General features: G+C 60.9%; 2 protein-coding genes across 4 annotated transcripts; one reads left to right on the top strand and one right to left on the bottom strand.

The window, feature by feature from the left end:
* Positions 1-342: 342 nt before the first annotated feature.
* MAPK15 (mitogen-activated protein kinase 15) lies at positions 343-6662 on the bottom strand. 3 transcript variants are annotated; one of them, XM_054497882.2, is made up of 14 exons: positions 6500-6662; positions 5129-5227; positions 4845-4874; positions 4619-4709; positions 3859-3989; positions 3608-3771; positions 3281-3420; positions 2477-2534; positions 1926-2063; positions 1661-1766; positions 1357-1537; positions 1114-1238; positions 907-1035; positions 343-724 (listed from the first exon to the last, which is right to left on the bottom strand). In XM_054497882.2, the coding sequence occupies exons 1-14, from the start codon at positions 6563-6565 to the stop codon at positions 548-550; spliced, it is 1635 nt and encodes a 544-aa protein (XP_054353857.2). In that variant the 5' UTR covers positions 6566-6662; the 3' UTR covers positions 343-547. The 3 variants fall into 3 exon arrangements, with proteins under 3 accessions (XP_054353857.2, XP_054353858.2, XP_054353859.2); XM_054497883.2 differs by lacking the exon at positions 6500-6662 and adding an exon at positions 5852-6493; XM_054497884.2 differs by lacking the exon at positions 1926-2063.
* Positions 6663-15662: 9000 nt separating this feature from the next.
* CCDC166 (coiled-coil domain containing 166) lies at positions 15663-17199 on the top strand. The gene is made up of 2 exons (XM_054498951.2): positions 15663-16127; positions 16213-17199. Exons 1-2 carry the CDS (start codon positions 15684-15686, stop codon positions 17086-17088), a joined length of 1320 nt encoding a protein of 439 aa, XP_054354926.2. The 5' UTR covers positions 15663-15683; the 3' UTR covers positions 17089-17199.
* Positions 17200-17558: the final 359 nt, after the last annotated feature.

Raw genomic sequence — 17558 nt, 5'->3', positions numbered from 1 at the left:
CCTCTGGCTCAAAGTCACAAACATGGCCATGGGGTGACCCTAGGTCCCTACTCCACAGGACCACCCTAGGGGGCAGCCTGGACCCTGAAGCCACAGCAGGTAAGGAAATGATGGACAAAGGACAAGAAGCTGCCCCAGGCAAACCTGGAGGGAAAAGCCCAGTGCTGGATGTGCAGTGGGCAGGGCCTCTAGGGGGCGGCACTGGGCTCTGGGGTGGAGGTTTCAGGACGGGGGTGGTGGGGTCCTCAGAGGAGTGAAGGCTTCAGGAAAGAGGTTGGGGCCCCCAGCTAGTAGATGCTGTGACCTCAGAGGGGAGGGGAGGAACGATGGCTGCTTAGGTTGGGGGCAGACATGACTTTATTGGAGGAAGTCAGTGGGGCTGGGGCAGGGCCCTCATCTGCTCCCCCAAGGAGACCCGGGCAAGCTCCCTGGAACTTCAACGTGGCCGGGCAAAGCAGGGAGGGCTAAGGGGTGCAGGAGACTGGGGAGGGGTCTGGGGAAGGGGCTGGGGCAGGAACAGGGGACCAGGTGAAGGGAGTAGGGCGGCTCACACACGGTGCCCCTCCAGCAGGGGCAGGTGGCCCAGTGCCGAGTGGCACACAGTCCCGTAGGCTTGGGAGTAGCCTCCAAGCAAAGCCCTGGCAGCCCCCTGGGCACCCTGCAAGGCAGAGGTGCTGAACATCCTCCGGCCGGGCCGGGCCTCCGGAGGAAGCTGGGGAGGGACCTGTGTACAGTTGAGGGTCACATAAAGGGGGCATCAGAGGGGGTGCAGTGGAGGGGAGGCCTTGAGGTCCTTGAGAGATTTGGACATTGGAGGGGCAATGGGAAGGATGGGGAAGGGAGGGAAAAGGAGGGGGAAAGGGGAAAGGAGGATGAGGGGACAGGGGCAGACTGGGCTGGGCTCACCTGTTGTGCGCTGGCCACCCTCACCCCACCACCCCGGTTCCAGTCACCCCGGATCAGGACCTGGTTGGCCACCTGAGCCGCAGCCTGGGAGGTCAGGGAGGGCGCAGCTCCCCTGCCGCTTGGCTTCACCTGGGAAGGGCCATGTCACAGGGTCACTGAAAGGTGCAGAGGAAGGGTCCCTCCCGTGCCCGCCCCACCATGACTTACCAGCGAGAGTGTCAAGGGGGGCGCTTCCTTCGCCCCAGGGGGCCTTTCCCCATTCCCTAGGAGTGCAGTTTGGAACAGGGGAGCGGAGTTCTGCCTGGGAATGTTCTTGGCTGCACAGGGGGACTCTGGGGGGTCAGAAGGTCAACCCCAGGGTCAGGAACCGAATGCTGCGCACAGTCGGCAGCCACAGGCAGAAGGGGCCCAGGCCATGCTCCGCGTGGGCAGCCAGCAAAGATCACACACCATGCTCGGGGGGGTCGTGGCCCAGGCTACTCTGAGGCCTGGGTCTGGGACCCTGCACACGTGTCCCAGAAGGCAGCTGAGGGTCGGCTCTGGGTTTGTGCACGTGTGCCTGGCTCCGGGAGACACGCTCCGGGCCCTTCTTTCTCGAGGTGCCGCTGCTGCCTCCACGCTCCAGGATCATCTGTGGGAGGTGAAGGGTGCTCAGAGGTCACAGCCTGGGCATGGGGTGTTTGGGGGTCTCTGACATAGGAGGCAGCCTCCAGGGTGCGGTAGATGGGATGATGGGGGTCGAGAGCCGGAGCACCTGATAGACGCGGCTGCGGTACTCAGGTGCAGCGAGCTGGACCCCTTCGTGTGCCCGGAGCCGCACATCTGCCTTTCGTGCCCACTCGTCACTGGGGCAGTGGAACCTAGAGGGAGCCAGAGAGGTGGGGCCCGGGCTGCGGCCAAGGGAGCCCCTCAACCCGTCACAGCAGGGTCCCTGCTGCGGGGGCTCTCTCTCGTGGGCTGGCTCTCTCCTGCCCCCACCTCTGTCCCCCGGCACTTGGGGGACCCTCTCCCACCCCCACCTCTGCACGTAGGGGTGCTGCAGTGCCTGGGTCGCGCTTAACCGCTTGTCCGGGGCGAACACCAGGAGTTGCCTAAGGAGGTCCAAGGCCTCTGGGGAGGTGTCTGGCGGTAGGAGGGCATCCAGCGTCTGTCGTGGCCTGTGGGCTGCCATGTGTCGTTTCCAGGGCCCGACCCAAGGGCCCCTCCTCAGATCCATGTTCATGGCTGGGGGCTCAGCTTCCAAACTGGGGTCCACCCTGCTGTCCTGTCTAGGTAGATGCTCCTGTGCCTGACCTGCAGGCAGTCTGGGCCCCTGCAGAGTGGAGAGACCCCTGCAGCCCCCTGGTACCCTCCTCTCGACGCCCTGGCGCAGCTCCTCTGGGCCACTCTCTAGGAGCACCAGGGGCTCCTGCTTTCAGAGTGGCCAACAGTTGTTGGGTTTGGGACTGCCATCTTGAAAACAGGCGGAATCTGAACTGGTACAAACTGGCCCCAGTAAACTTTCAGGAAAGTGGCCCTCCTCCCTTGAGACAGGCCACCCTCTCACGCTCACCGAAGTGCCCCCACTCACCGGGACCCCAGGTGGTGCAGCACAGAGGCACGGCAGCCTGAACCGAGAGCCAGGAGGTCTGGGGCAGCAGAAGGTGGTGTGACCCAGGCAGGCCTGGTCGGCTGGGGCGGTTCAGGGCATCTGGGGCCAGCCATCTCTTCCAGCCCCAGGGAGCACAGCCTCTCTACAGGGTTTCTGCTGTCTGGCAGGGCTCAAACACCCCATCACCAGGGCGTGCCACCCAGCCTGTGCACGGGAGCACCCGCACACGACCCCTGCTCCACACTCTGACACCAGGCTCTGGGGCGTGCTCACACAGGTGGATGCTGGCGCCCACCTCCACGGATCACGAGGCTCCACCCAGACAAGCAGATGTGCCTGGCGGTGCAGCTCCCTCTTGCCCCCACCCTCAAGAGTGACCCCCATGGCCCCTCTACCACTGCCTTCCTCCACCTCTTCCCTCAGCACCTGAATCTCTTCTGCCCAGCTCTCTGTGCCCACCCCAGCTCCCGGCACAGTGACACTCCCTGCCCCTGCTACCCGAATCCCTTGGGGACCTTGTCCAGCCTGCTGGCCCCTTCACAGTCACTGCTTGGCTCTCATGGTGACTGTGCCAGGTGCTGCTTGCCCACGCCCACCCCCAGCAGCTCCCCCTGGGCCCCCATCACCAGTTGGTCTTCCTGGGGCTCCTGCCCCATCCTCTGGATCCTCCCTGTCCCCGTCCCTCCTCTCAGCACAGTCCTAGCCTGTCAGCTGCTGTCTCCCCACAGCTGTGCTGTCTGACCCGCAGCATTCCCAGTGCCCAGCCCCAGCAGCCTGGCTCACCCTCCTCGGATGGTGGCGGGATGGTCTCCAGGATCAGCTCCAGCTGGTGGAGGGTGGACGTACCCGGGAACAGGGGCCTCCCTCGCAGCATCTCCCCCAGGATACAGCCCAGACTCCACATGTCCACCCCAAGGGTGTATCTGGGGCAGGAAGGGGTGTAGGCATGGAGAGACCCAGAGGCAGAGGTGGGGGTGGGGTTGCTAGGGGGGTGAATGGGGGAACACTTGTGGACCAAGGCAGGGTCGGAGTACAGGAGGCCTGGGAGCCCTGGCTGGGCAGGAGGGCAGCAAGGAGGTGCAGGGTGGGTTGGGGGTGTCTCGCTGTTACCGGTGCGAAGAGAGCAACACCTCCGGAGCTCGGTACCAGCGTGTGGCCACGTACTCTGTCAAGGCCTGGTCCTCAGGCCCCTCGGGGAGGTCGCCCAGGGAGCGGGCCAGGCCAAAGTCACACAGCTTCACTGTGCAGTTGGCATCCAGGAGCACATTGGACGGCTGCAGAGAGGAGGCAGGCTGAGGCCCCGGGGCTGGGTGGGGCCGGGAGCTATGCCACGTGGCATAGCGGAGGTGGGGGAACCGCACCTTCTGGTCCCGGTGCACAACGTGCCCGGAGTGGAGGAACCGGGTGGCCCGCAGGAGCTGGTAGAAGATGGAGCGCACGTGGATGTCCTGCAGCAGCCCGCCCTTCCGGATGACTGCGTTCAGGTCAGTGTCTGCGGAGAGGGTGCACTCCAGTCGGGGGTGGGGGGCTGGGGGAGGCAACCTGGGGGGAGTGGGAGAGGGTGCGCACTCCAGTCGGGGCTGGGGGCTGGGGGGGCAACCTGGGGGGAGTGAGAGAGGGTGCGCACTCCAGTCGGGGGTGGGGGCTGGGGGGGGACCTGGGGGGAGTGGGAGAGGGTACGCACTCCAGTCGGGGGTGGGGGCTGGGGGGGCAACCTGGGGGGAGTGGGAGAGGGACACCTGGCAGGTCTGTCCCACTTTGAACCAGCCCACGGCCTGGCCGTCCCGCTCCTCCATCCTGCGCACTGCCTGTGGGCACAGCCGTGGGGTCTGCAGGAGTTTTAACACTTTATTTCATGTTGCCTTTGTTTCATAAAATGAGAAGAAAAAGAAGGCAACTGCACACTGTGGTGGGAGCAGGAGCCTGGGGCAGGTGGGACGACGGGGGTCGCTGCTGGCTCTGGAGGCTGACACTGGTCAGCTGTCTGTCCCTGAGTCCAGGGTACATGGTGAGGGAGCAAACCACTGTGGGCCAGCTGCAGAGGGACACGCAGAGGGACACACAGAGGGCGTCAGGACAGGACACAGGTGGGGCTGGGGCGCTGGCCGGGGCCTCACTCACCCATAAACTCAAACACCAGGTAAATGTCCCTGTCGTTCTCTGCCCGGATCACGTCAAGGAGGCTGATGATGTTGGGATGGTCCCCAAACTCCTGGGGAGAGAGTCGGAGGCGGCTGGAAGGCCAGGAGGGGCTGTGCTCTGGGGCCCAAGAAGCCCGGTTTCTTTCCTGTCTGGAGAGATCTGTACCTGGGGAAGGGGATTGGGCTGGAGGGCCCAGGCCACTCACCTGGAGGAGCGTGATTTCCCGGAATGTTCTCTGAAGAGACAGAAACACAGGTGTGTGGGTGCGTGGAACAAGAAGGAAGCCCGTGTCCTGAGAGGACCCAAAGGAGCTGATGTCTGTCACCCAATGCCCACCAGACCAGGCATGGCAAGGGGGCAGTGTTCCGAGACAGGCCAGAACATCTGCTGTGACTGGGCTCCAGCTCCCACCTGAGCTTTCAGGCACCAGGGCAAGGGGCTGCCCCTCCCAGCCCCCATTCTCTCCCACGCTTCTCCCCACACACTCACCTGGGCATCTGTCTTATCCCTAAAAGCATCAAAGATTTTCTTGATGGCCACGACCTCACCAGTCCTCCGGTCCACTGCCTTCCACACAATGCCATAGGCCTGGGAAGGAGTGCTGTCACACAGGGCCAGCCCCGTCCCCCCCATCCCCTGCCCACCCAGATTGTCCCTACAGACATGAGGCTCCTCCTTCCCATCCTGGGTCCTGAGAGGGGATGGGAGTGGGTGGGCTCCCGAAACTGCAGGCTGCCCTAGACTCCAACCTCTTTAGAGGAGGGGAGGTAGACGGAAGGGAGGGTGAGAGCTGGCGAGGCCTGGAGGCAAGGAGGGCACAGACGGGAGCATCTGGGCAGGAAATGAAGCTCGGGGATGCCCTACCGTCCTTCCAGCTGCCCAGGCGCTCTCCCTCCCTTTCTCTCACACCGCATCCACCCCCAGTCCCGTTGGCCCCACCTTCCGATTCCTCCAGAATCTAGCCCCTGCCACTGTCTCTTCTGCCCCCACCCTGGTCCCAGCCTCTGGCATCTCTCGCTGCGTGGCTACGCAAACCCCTTAACTCATCTCCCTCTGCCGCTCCCGTGCACACCCATGGTGGGTCCTCAGCACAGGAGTGGGCCTTGTAAAGTGACACCAGCAGCTACTACACCTCCCAGCCTCAGCAACAGTAAAAACCAAAGTCTTGGAAGTTCCCCAAAGCCCCCACACGATCGGACCCTCACCACTCACCTGTCTCTCTCCATCTCCTATCCAGTTGCACATACACCACCCTGCACGGGGCCTACGCACTTACCGTCTGCACTGCCTGGAAGGCTCTTCCTCCCCTCCCCCATGGCACCCTCGAACACTCCCCCCCCGCCCACGCACACACAGGCTCACATGCCCACGCACACACACACAGGCTCACATGCTCACACACGCACACAGATACACAAGGCTTTGGCCTCCACTCTGCGCCCACCCCATAACCGCTCAGGCCCTTCTCGGGCCTCGCCCCTGTGCTCCTGAGCCTGGGGTCCGCCCTTCCTCTCAGTGACCCAGGCGCGGGCCCGGCCTCCCCAGAGCGTCGTGTGCACCCGGGAAGCGGGCGACTGGGCGCGTGGGGAGTGGGGCGCCAGGCTCCCTCCGCCTGAGGCCGCTGGGGGCCGTGGCTGTCACCTGCCTCCAGGAGCCAGGTTCCTGAGAGTCAGGATCGTGTTACCCCATGAGAAAACTGAGGCACGAAGGGGCTCCAGACCACCCCTCCCGCCTACGGAGGAGGCAGGACGCCAGTGTGTGGCGGAACAGGCCTCCGAGGGGACCGGCCACGCCCCGCAGGTCCTCTCTCCGCAGATCTGCGGCGCCCCTCGGAGGGCGGACGCACCCCCAGGCACTCACCCCCTGCCCGAGCTGCCGCCTGAGTAGGTATCTCCGGACGATGCGAGGGTCCACTGCGGTGCACATGGCGGCCGGGACGCCCGCGGGGCCTTACTGTTGAGTCGGTTGCCGTGGGAACCGACGGCGGCCCAGCCCCGTCCCTCGGGGCGCCCCTCCCAACACCCCCCCGCCCCCGGCAGGCCCCGGCTCCGCCCCACCGTGGGCTCCCCCCACCTCCCCGCAGGCCCCTCCCCACCTCCCCGCAGGCCCCTCCCCACCTCCCCGCAGGCCCCTCCCCACCTCCCCGCAGGCCCCTCCCCTCACTGCGCCCCGCCCACGTCCCCACCGGCCCCAGCCCCGCCCCACAGTGCGCCCCGCCCACCTCCTCGCAGGCCCCTCCCCACCTCCCCGCAGGCCCCTCCCCACCTCCCCGCAGGCCCCTCCCCACCTCCCCGCAGGCCCCTCCCCACCTCCCCGCAGGCCCCTCCCCACCTCCCCGCAGGCCCCTCCCCACCTCCCCGCAGGCCCCTCCCCTCACTGCGCCCCGCCCACGTCCCCACCGGCCCCAGCCCCGCCCCACAGTGCGCCCCGCCCGCCTCCTCGCAGGACCACGCCCAGCCCAGTTGACTAAAGTAGAAACAAGAACAATCTGTTGTAGACTCTGTAACTTGTAGAAGCATAATGCATAACACCAATAGCGAAATGTAAAGGGGGATAATGGAAATGCACATTTATACTACTACAAAATAACATATGAGGATATATATTGTAAGATTAAGTTAAATGTGAAGTATTAATAGTACATTATTATTTGGGCGGAGAACGGTGCTTCACGTCTGTAATCCCAACACTTTGGGAGGCCGAGGTGGGCGGATCACCCGAGGTCAGGAGTTCAAGACCAGCCTGGCCAACGTGGGGAAATCCCGTCTCCACTCAAAATACAAAAATTAGCCGGGCGTGGCTAATGACTCAGGAGTTGGAGACCAGCTTCGGCAACATAAAACCTCATTTCTATAAAAAAAAAAAAATAGGAAAATTAGCTGGGTGTGGGGACATGAGCCTGTTGTCCCAGCTACTTGGGAGGCTGAGGTAGGAGGATCACTTGAGCTGGGAGGCAGAGGTTGCAGTGAGCCTGGATTGCACCACTGCACTCCAGCCTGGGTGACAGAGCCAGACCCTGTCTCAAACAACAACCACAACAAACAAACTGCTTGCTCAAAAAGAATTCAGAAAAAGAAGAAAAAGGAACAGAATAGATAAGACCAGTAGAAAACAAATAGCAGGGCCGGGCATGGTGGCTCACACCTGTAATCCCAGCACTTTGGGAGGCTGAGGCGGGTGGATCACGAGATCAGGAGATAAAGACCATCCTGGCCAACATGGTGAAACCCCGTCTCTATTAAAAATACAAAAAAATTAGCTGGGTGTGGTGGTGGGCGCCGTGGTGGGTGCCTGTAATCCCAGCTACTTGGGAGGCTGAGGCAGGAGAATCACTTGAATCCAGGAGGTGGAGGTTGCAGTGAGCCAAGATCGCGCCACTGAACTCCAGCCTGGCAACAGAGCAAGACTCCTTCTCAAAAAAAAAAAGAGGGGGGGGAGGCTGGGTGTGATGGCTCACGCCTATAATCCCAGCACTTTGGGAGTCCAAGGCAGGTGGATCACCTGAAGTTGGGAGTTTGAGACTAGCCTGGCCAATATGGTGAAACCTTGTTTCTATTAAAAATACAAAAATTAGCTGGGCATGGTGGCGTGCACCTGTAATCCCAGCTACTAGGGAGGCTGAGGCAGAAGAATCGCTGGAACCCAGGAGGCAGAGGTTGCAGTGAGCCCAGATTGCACCACTGCACTCCAGCCTGGGCAACAGACTGAGACTCCGTCTAAAAAAAAAGCAAGATGGCTGACTTAAAACTTACCATTTTATTTTTTATTTTTTATTTTTTTTTAACTAAAAAGTAAACTTTAATGTCGAAAATGCAAACTCAGGGAAGACAGAAAAGATCACACACAAGCCTGTCACTTCACACTTGGAAGGTTGCACAGTGGCCAGGCAGAGGCGCCCCTCACTTCCCAGATGATGGGTAGCCAACGTGCTGTGATTACAGGAGTGAGCCACCGCGCCCCATCCTTTTTTTTTTTTTTGAGATGGAGTCTTGCTGTGTCGCCTTGGGTAGAGTGCAGTGGGGCCATCTCGGCTCATTGCCAGCTCCGCCTCCCGGGTTCACGCCATTCTCCTGTCTCAGCCTCCCAAGTAGCTGGGACTACAGGTGCCCGCCACCACGCCCAGCTAATTTTTTGTATTTTTAGTAGAGACGAGGTTTCACCGTGTTAGCCAGGATGGTCTCGATTTCCTGACCTCGTGATCCACACACCTCGGCCTCCCAAAGTGCTTGGATTACAGGCGTGAGCCACCGCGCCCGATCTAGTTGGATTTTTAAAAATCTGTTATTATGTAGTTTCTCTTGGGGGCACTATTTCAACCAAGTCCAACTTTCCCTTGTCCAAATATTCTTGCCGATATAAATTTTGTCAAGATTATTTTTTTCATCATTTGTTAGTCAAATATATTTGACAATAAGCCACAATAAGTTTTTTTTATTATGTTATTTATTTATGATGGAGTCTTGCTCTGTCACCCAGGCTGCAGTGCAGTGATACAATCTCAGCTCACTGCAACCTCTGCCTCCTGGGTTCAGGTGATTCTCTGCCTCAGCCTCCTGAGTAGCTGAGATTACAAGCACCTGCCACCACATCCTGCTAATTTTTGTATTTTCAGTAGAGACGGGGTTTCACCATGTTGGCCAGGCTGGTCTCGAACTCCTGACCTCATGTGATCCACCTGCCTCGGCCTCCCAAAGTGCTGGGATTACAGGCGTGAGCCACTGCGCCCGGGCTAAGTCACAATAAGTTTTGTTGCATGCGGTTGTAACTTTCAGCTTTATTTTGGGTGCATTATTGACCTGGACCTTGCATTGAATTTTTAACCAATCCATGGGGAAATCATGGGTGAGGTCTGGGGGAAGTCATCATCCAGAAGACCCAGAGTCACAAGGGTGGGGCCCAGGTCACAGCCACAGTGAAACAGTGTGGCTGGAGCCTCCTACTTCACACACACCCAGCATTCTGTAACCCAGGAAACCAAACTCCCCTGGCCCCCACGTCCCAAGCTGTCACAGGCCCCATGCACGGCCCCCGTCCTCTCCCATAAAGGCACCATCCGTGTGCTGTTGTGTGGGCCGAGATCCTAACTTGCCTCTGAGTGTCACAGTCTGAGAAGGTATCCCCGCCCTGTCCCCTCCTGTGTCACAGCCATGGCCCACCACCCATCCCATCTCATACACAGCCTCTCCCTGTCCTACTGAGGCTACCTGGTGGACTCCAAGACGGCCCTCTCCTCTCTCCTGCTCCGGATGTGGGCTACAGACTCAGATACTGCACCTGAGGTACAGGTACAGGTACTCCAGGTCTCCCCTCTCTCTTGCTCTGGATGTGGGCTACAGACTCAGGTACCCCAGCTCTCCCCTCTCTCCTGCTCCAGGGGTGGGCTTTAGACCCAGGTACTCCAGCTCTCCCCTCACTCCTGCTCTGGGTATGAGCTACAGACGCAGGTACCCCAGCTCTCCCCTCTCTCCTGCTCCGGATGTGGGCTACAGACTCAGATACTGTACCTGAGGTATAGGTACAGGTACTCCAGGTCTCCCCTCTCTCCTGCTCTGGATGTGGGCTACAGACTCAGGTACCCCAGCTCTCCCCTCCCTCCTGCTCTGGGTCTGGGCTATAGACCCAGGTACCCCAGCTCTCCCCTCTCTCCTGCTCCAGGTGTGGGCTATAGACCCAGGTACTCCAGCTCTCCCCTCACTCCTGCTCTGGGTGTGGGCTACAGACTCAGGTACCCCAGCTCTCCCCCTCTCCTGCTCCGGATGTGGGCTACAGACTCAGATACTGTACCTGAGGTACAGGTACAGGTACTCCAGGTCTCCCCTCTCTCCTGCTCTGGATATGGGCTACAGACTCAGGTACCCCAGCTCTCCCCTCTCTCCTGCTCTGGGTCTGGGCTATAGACCCAGGTACCCCAGCTCTCCCCTCACTCCTGCTCTGGGTGTGGGCTACAGACTCAGATACCCCAGCTCTCCCCTCTCTCCTGCTCTGGATGTGGGCTATAGACCCGGGTACCCCAGCTCTCCCCTCTCTCCTGCTCCAGGTGTGGACTATAGACCCAGGTACTCCAGGTCTATCCACCCTGGTCACTCCAGTCACTTACTTGAGCCCCTTCGGTGGGGACACATGCCAGTTGCGGATGTGGTTGTCTCTGAGATCATTAATCTGGAGGCATGGACTCAGGAATGAGGGTCCCCAAGGAGGCGTGTCCTCAGCTGGGCACCCCTGATGGCTGCCTCTCAGGGATGTCTCTGGAGCTGGGTGCAGGTGTCATCATTGAAGCCTGTGTAGGGGCTCTGGACCCTGGGCACCCTCCTTTGGCCATCCTCTTCCTCACAGAGGTAGGTGACTCCCAAGGGGCCCCATGCAGGCCCACCTGGACCACACCCCAGCCCCTCACTGCCCTGGTTAGGGATGATCAGGAATGACCCGGTCAGGGCCTGCTGGCTCGGGCCTCATGCTCATACCTGGAGAGGTGCGGCAGTGCAGCCATGGCCCTCATGGTGCTGTGGATGGGGAGGGCAGAGCGCTTTCTCTGGGACAATCCTGGGTGTGGGAGCTGATACATGTCACGGCCTGGGACTGGAGCTTCCATCCGGGACTGACCGAGAGCCTTGTGTGGATCTGGCATGGGTTCTGAGGTACCTGGCCATGGGGGCAGGGTCTTTCTCTTAAACACCCTTGCCTAAGCCAGCCCCAGTGGGTGGGGGTGTAGGGAGGCCTGCCAGGGATATGGGGCAGAGGACAGGTTCAGGTTGGGCCCAGGGCGCCGAAACAAACAGGACTGGGGCCCCAACACCTGACCCCAACCAGAGGATACACGGGGTGGGCAGCTCCACTGGGCCTTACTTGTGGTCCTGCCCGTCGTCCCCTTTGCCCCGTTGGCCGTCACCACCAGCTCTGAGCTGCTGCACAAGGGACAAGGTGCACAGGGTGGAGCTACCCCGTGGGTCCTGGGCTCCCATGTGGGCTCAGCCCATCCTCAACTCCACAGGTGGAGCTGGCCTTGCCGGGTGGGCGGGCAGCCTTGGCGCATGCACGGGCCATGTCCTGGTCCCGGGGCACAGGGCAGCTTGGGGGAGGGGACCCCACCAGAGGGAGTGCAGAGAAGTGGGAGGAACCCCTCACAGGTCCAAGTCACAGCCTTAGCAGTTCCAGGGGGCTGTGGACAACTCACCTTGCCTCGGTTTCTCCATCTGTGAAATGGGAACAGAGGTTGCTGGGAGGGCTATGCTCCGTGTACCAGGCACACAGCCCCACCCCTATGGCTACGCTCAGTTCAGGGCTCACCCCAGTCTCAGGAGATGAATCAGGCAGGACATGCAAAGCAGCAGGAGCAGGAAGACAGGGGCACCGTGGGCAGGGACACCCGGGGAGCCTGTGGGAGCCCACGAGTCCCAGGAGCAGACCCAAGGCGGCCTTGTGCTGCAACCTTCAGGGTCCCCAGCAGGGCCCAGCATAAGGGGCTGGGGGGCAGGAGGGAGGCTTGCCTGGATGTGCCGGGGAGGGAGGCTGGCCTGGCTGCAGAGGGGAGGGAAGGGAAGCTGGCCCGGCTTTGGGGTGGTGGGGAGGGCAGTGAAAGGAGGGAGGCTGGCCCAGCTGTGGGCAGGGAGGGCCTCACAGGGAGCAGACAGCGCCCCTCCTCCCAGGGCCTTTCCAGTTTGCCAGCCTGTGTCTGAGGGGGGTGAGACTGCAGGTCTTGGGGGGACAAAGACCGCCATGCCACTTGAGGAGGGGGCTGAGAAGACCCCTGAGGGTGGGAGGTGTGTCACAGGAAGTGAGTTCTGTCCCCATGGACGGCGCAGGACCTGGTGAACCCCAGAGACCGCCTGCCTTCCTAACACAATGAGAGAAAAGCCTGGGGGATCCTGGGGAGGCATCTGAGCCTGTCCCCAAGGCCAGACTCTCCCCCCTTCCCCGCGAAGAATCGCCCCATGCAGCGCGGTCCCCCAGCAGAAGCAAGGTCTCCTCCTGGCCCTCATCCCCGCAGGTCAGAGGCACAGCTGGGCAGCTGGCAGCCAGACCCGGCTCAGGGCAGAAGTTAAAGCGCTGGGCTGGGCAGAGGCCTGGGGGGGTGTGGGGGTGGTTGCAGGGACAGGGGTGTCCGGACTAGACTAGGGCTGGGGTCAGGGCTCCCCCAACTATTCCATGGAGTTGATGGGTGGGGCAGGGGTTGCAGAAGTGGGAAATGCAGAATTGGGAAGAAGAAAGCCTCCAGGATACCTCGACAGAGGAGAGCAGGAGGCTCCCAGATCTCTCTGTGAGGAGGCATTGGTGAGATTTAAAGCAAAGGAAAATCAAGAAACCCACAGGCAGGGATGACTTAAAACTTAAAAACCTTACCTCACCAGGGATTTAAAGGCCAAGAGCAACCGAGACCCTCCAGTGGCAGATGTGCAGGTGCAGTGGGGCTGGGGGTAGGGGAAAGAGCAGTCCAGAGCCGAGACATGGCGTGGCCTGGGATGGTACGGGGTCTGAGACTGTGGGGGACCCGATTGGCCCGTGTGAGCAGGCCTCTGCCTATTGCTGCCTCAGTTTCTCAATCTGTCAAATGGGGACAGTGACCCCACACAACGCCTGAGGGTAGCAGGGTGGAGAGCACTGGGGTGTGGCCATGGCAAGGAACCAGAAGAGTCAACGCTGGGCATTAAGCGCCCCTGCGCATGAGCCTGCCCCCCACCCCAGATGAGTCCCTGCTGCAGGGATGCAGGGATGCATGGATGCAGGGTCATGTGTTTCTCATGATTGTATGTGGTCTTTTCCCAATTTTCTGTGACAGGAGAGGCACCGTTTTCATATTAAAAGCCTACATATTAAAGCCAACATTCAGATGCAGTTTAGGAGTTTATAAGTCAATGTCCTCTTACAATGTTAATGCTTTGTTTGGTAGTTTGTGTCCTCTTATTTTTACTTATAAAATACTTTTTTTTTTTTTTTTTTTGAGACAGAGTCTGGCTCTGTCACCCAGGCTGGAGTGCAGTGGCGCAATCTCGGCTCACTGCAAGCTCCGCCTCTCAGGTTCACGTCATTCTCCTGCCTCAGCCTCCCAAGTAGCTGGGACTACAGGTGCCTGCCACCACGCCCAGCTAATTTTTTGTATTTTTAGTAGAGACAGGGTTTCACCATGTTGGCCAGGATGGTCTGGATCTCCTGACGTGATCTGCCCGCCTCGGCCTCCCAAAGTGCTGGCATTACAGGCGTGAGCCACTACGCCCAGCCTAAAATACATTTTTTTACAAGGAGTAAAATGCCTCAATCGTGTTCCTAATTTTAAAAGGCCCTGCTGCACCTTTCAGGCAGGTTGGCTGATCAGAGCAAGCCCAGCCATGTCCGTGAGCCACCAGATCATCTCCACCACAAACCTCTGTGCAAATGTGGTTTTATAAACTGTGTCCCTCACAAAGATCGTCACATCTGCCCACATCCCAGCAAATGTGGACAAACTGGGCAGAAACTCAACTCTATAATGACAGGACACAAAATAGGGGTCGATTTAAGTTGTGTGTCAAAGGCTGCTGGACACACTGTTCCTGAGGCATCTAACAGAATGGGAGCTGGGGACCGCTGGTCTAGACAGAGGCAAATCTTACAGGACCAACAGGTTGTGACACACGCTGTGCAGTAACGACCAATACATCGAGGCAGCAGAGTTTGCAGCAGAGAAACAGTGTCATGATCCCTGGACACCGAGCGAGGAGATGGGAGGGACCTTCAAATCCATCTCCCTGAGTTCTGGCCTGGGGTTTTTAAGGGGATTGTGGCAGGTGAGGGGCTGTAAAATGGGGTCATCAACTGGCCAGGGAAAGGGGATGAAGTCCTCAGGATGTGGGTCCCTGCGTTCTTTGGCGCATCAGCTCCTCGTGGGGGTGCTTCAGACCAGCTGGGTCAGTCGCTTCGTCGGTACGCAGGACCTGTCAAATAGAAAACTTCACATTTTACAATGTTTAAGTTGTTACCTATAGAGCAGTTATGGGGACCTCTCATCGTGTGACAGGGTCTGTGTGATTCTGGGGCCACAGGCACCAAACAGCTCTGAGGAAGGGGTTGGGAGGCAGGCTGACCTCACAATGAATGCTGAGCGAGCTGCAAGCTGGGTTTGTTTTCCTTTCTCGCCTCCTTTCTTCCCTGATTAATTTAATAAAGTTTATAGGGATGGTTTCAATAATGATGTTGTGTCCACAAAGTCAACAGAAAAGGAGAAAAAGCCAGTCCCTGTTGGATCCCTATGCCCTCCAGCCATCCGGGCACACGGGGAAGGGAAGCTACCCAGCTGCAGAGCCGCGGATGAGCTGAGCCGGTGCCGCACGCGCGCGCTCAGGACCTTCAGAGAGAAACGCTCTCCAGGCACCCAGTGGACTCCATACTTCAGGAACCCCAATTCCCAAGGGGGCCTCACCAAAGGAATCAAGAAATGCTCAAGGAAAGCAAGGGTCCCTGAAGAGGCGAATGCTCCAGGAAAGCGATCCCTCCTGACAACACAGAGATTTCACTCAGGAAACGGGGGGGAAGCTCCTCTTCAAGTGGGGGACAACCCGGGAGAAGGCCCATTGCTGAACCGAAGGCGAAGGGCGCTGCTGGGGTCTGTGAGATTGAGAAGCACGTTCGGAGTCCGTCTGAAGCCCAGTTTTGTCAGCTCAGGCCCTATCTCTGGGGGCGCATTCACAAGCAGTCACGGGCGACTTAGGATGAGGGAGTTGTGCGGAATGAAGGAGTCGGCCATCGCCTGAGTAACGGGGTGGGGGTGGGAGAGGACGACTAAGTTCTGTCTCCATAGAGACCGTGGCCGCCGAGCAGCAACATTACTAATGTTGGGCGCACCCAGACGGACAGCAAAGGTCCAGCGGGAGCCCACGAGTAAAGGTTGGCAAAGCTGCCCTGACCCCCGACCCAAAGCCCCGATCTGCCTCCCCAAAAGCCTCGTGACCCTGAGACGCGTCCCACCTCTGGGCCTGGGGCGTAGAATATTTAGGCCAGGTAAGAGGAAGGGCTAAACTGGGGAAGGGGCCGGGGTCGCTGCCCTCACCAGTCCTGGTGGTCCAGGCACCAAACCATGGCGCCCAAGAAAAAGCGCGGGCCGAGCGCGGGAAGCCAGCCAGGTGGTGCGGCGGCCGCGGGTGCCGAGCAGCCGCTATCGGAGCGCGCGCAGTACCTGCAACGCGAACACGCGCTGCTCTCGGAGCAGCTGGACGCCTGCGAGGAGCGCGTTGACCAAGTGCTGCGGGAGAACGCCTTCCTGGACAGCGAGGCGCTGCGCCTGCGCGAGGAGAACCGGCTCTACGCCAGCTACGTGAGCGCGCGCGCCCAGCGCTGCGCCAACGCCATCGTCCGGCTGGAGGAGCAGAACCGCGTGGACCTAGCGCAGATCCACTGGCAGCGGGCGGAACTGGCCTCGCTCTACCACGGGCGCAAGGACGGGGTGCGCGCGCAGCTGCTGGAGATGGAGGCGCGCGCGGCGCAGATGGCACGGCAGGTGCAGGAGCTGCAGCCCTACAAGGCCAGTGCGCCCGCCCGCGGCCGGGGTGAGGCGGGGCGGGGCTGGCGGCCGGGCCGGGGGTGAGCTGACGGCGCCCCCGCCGCAGGTGCTGCAGCTGGAGCAGCTGGCCCGGATCCGGGCGCTGGAGCGCGAGCTGCTGCATATGCGCGTGGAGCACACGCAGCTGCTCCACCGCGTGAAGCGGCGCTTCCTGGAAGACAAGGCAGCCTTCGAGCGCGAGGCGCGTCAGCGCGTGCAGTCCCTGGCGCGGCGCGCGGAGCGGGAGGCGGCGCGCGCGCTTGTGGCGCACACGCAGGCCATCAAAGCGGACAACTGGCGCCTGCGGCAGGAGCTGCTGCTGCTGCTCCGCCGGACCCAGCTGCTGCACCACACGCGGCGCCAGCTGCTGGAACAGCGCGAGCAGCTGCACCGCGAGCACGAGGACACGCGGGACCTGGTGCGTGTGCACGGCTGGCTGCGCAGGGGCCCCGGAGGTCCGCCGCTCTGGGAGCCGCCTGCCTTCTCCCAGCCCACCTCGCGCCCCGGGTCATTAGCCGCCCCCATAGGTCCGTCGCCCGCGGCCTCCCAGACCCCGTCTGTGGTACTGTCGCGCGCGGCCTCCCAGGCCTTGTCCGTGGTCCCGTCGCGCGAGGCTTCCCGGGTCCCCTCGTTGGTGCTATCGAGCATGGACTCCAGGGTCCCATCGCTGGCCACTTCAAAGGTGGGATCCCGGATCCCATCCCTGACCGCCTCGCGCGCAGGCTCCCGGGCCTTGTCGCTGGCGCAGTCACTCCAGGGCTCTCGGATTTCTTCGGGGTCCTCATTGAGGGTGCCCTCACAGGACACTCTCCGCTCTACGAAGTCTGGCCCCAAGCTTAGCTCTGGCCTGTCCCGGGATCGGGATCCGGCCCTTCTCCCCGCACAATCGGAGGAGAGCGTGAACGCTGAAGCTGCGGCAGAAGCCTCCCCGGGGAGGGCCTGAACCTGCAGAGAGGGAGGCCCGGGAGGCCCTGGTGTGGGCGAGTCAGGCGCGCAGGACGTTTACGGGGATAATGCAATGGTTAATAAAGGCGTGGCCCCCAGGCGGCTCTGACACCCGCGTGCATGCTCTAGCATTTCCGGCCGGCCACTCATCCGTGCGTCCAATTTCCAAGCTGCAAGAGAGCTCAGCGCCTGCTTTCCCTGAATGCCTTCTGGGACCCCGCCTCCCTGCCCTCAGCGGAGCCCCACCGCGAGCCGGCAGGCTCAGAGCAAGCCCGGGCACTGGCGGGCGCGGACGGGCGACGAAGTGCAGTGATCAGAACCAGGACATTTACCGTGGAGGAATATTATTCCCATCATCGCTCACATCACAACTTTGTCACCCGTCCCAAGTGTTTCTGTAGCTGTCCCCATCTTCCAGGGTCACGTGTTGCATTTAGTTGTCGCGTCTGGATGTGTACAGGCGGTTAT

This window comes from Pongo pygmaeus, chromosome 7 (assembly GCF_028885625.2).
Source record: "Pongo pygmaeus isolate AG05252 chromosome 7, NHGRI_mPonPyg2-v2.0_pri, whole genome shotgun sequence".
Taxonomy (NCBI): domain Eukaryota; kingdom Metazoa; phylum Chordata; class Mammalia; order Primates; family Hominidae; genus Pongo; species Pongo pygmaeus.
The sequence above is the reverse complement of the archived record's forward strand: the minus strand, read 5'-3'. Positions and strand labels throughout refer to the sequence as shown.

What these genes read in the sequence shown, in the direction of transcription:
- MAPK15 (XM_054497882.2), bottom strand. Translation starts at nt 6,565, where the DNA reads ATGTGCACCGCAGTGGACCCTCGCATCGTCCGGAGATACCTACTCAGG. An exon ending in CCTGGTGTTTGAGTTTATGG is followed by an intron (nt 3,990 to 4,618) that starts GTGAGTGAGGCC and finishes CCCTCTCCGCAG; the next exon opens with ACACTGACCTGAACGCAGTC. An exon ending in CAGCACCCCTACGTGCAGAG is followed by an intron (nt 1,767 to 1,925) that starts GTGGGGGTGGGA and finishes GGCTCCCTCTAG; the next exon opens with GTTCCACTGCCCCAGTGACG.
- CCDC166 (XM_054498951.2), top strand. Translation starts at nt 15,684, where the DNA reads ATGGCGCCCAAGAAAAAGCGCGGGCCGAGCGCGGGAAGCCAGCCAGGT. An exon ending in AGGAGCTGCAGCCCTACAAG is followed by an intron (nt 16,128 to 16,212) that starts GCCAGTGCGCCC and finishes CCCCCGCCGCAG; the next exon opens with GTGCTGCAGCTGGAGCAGCT.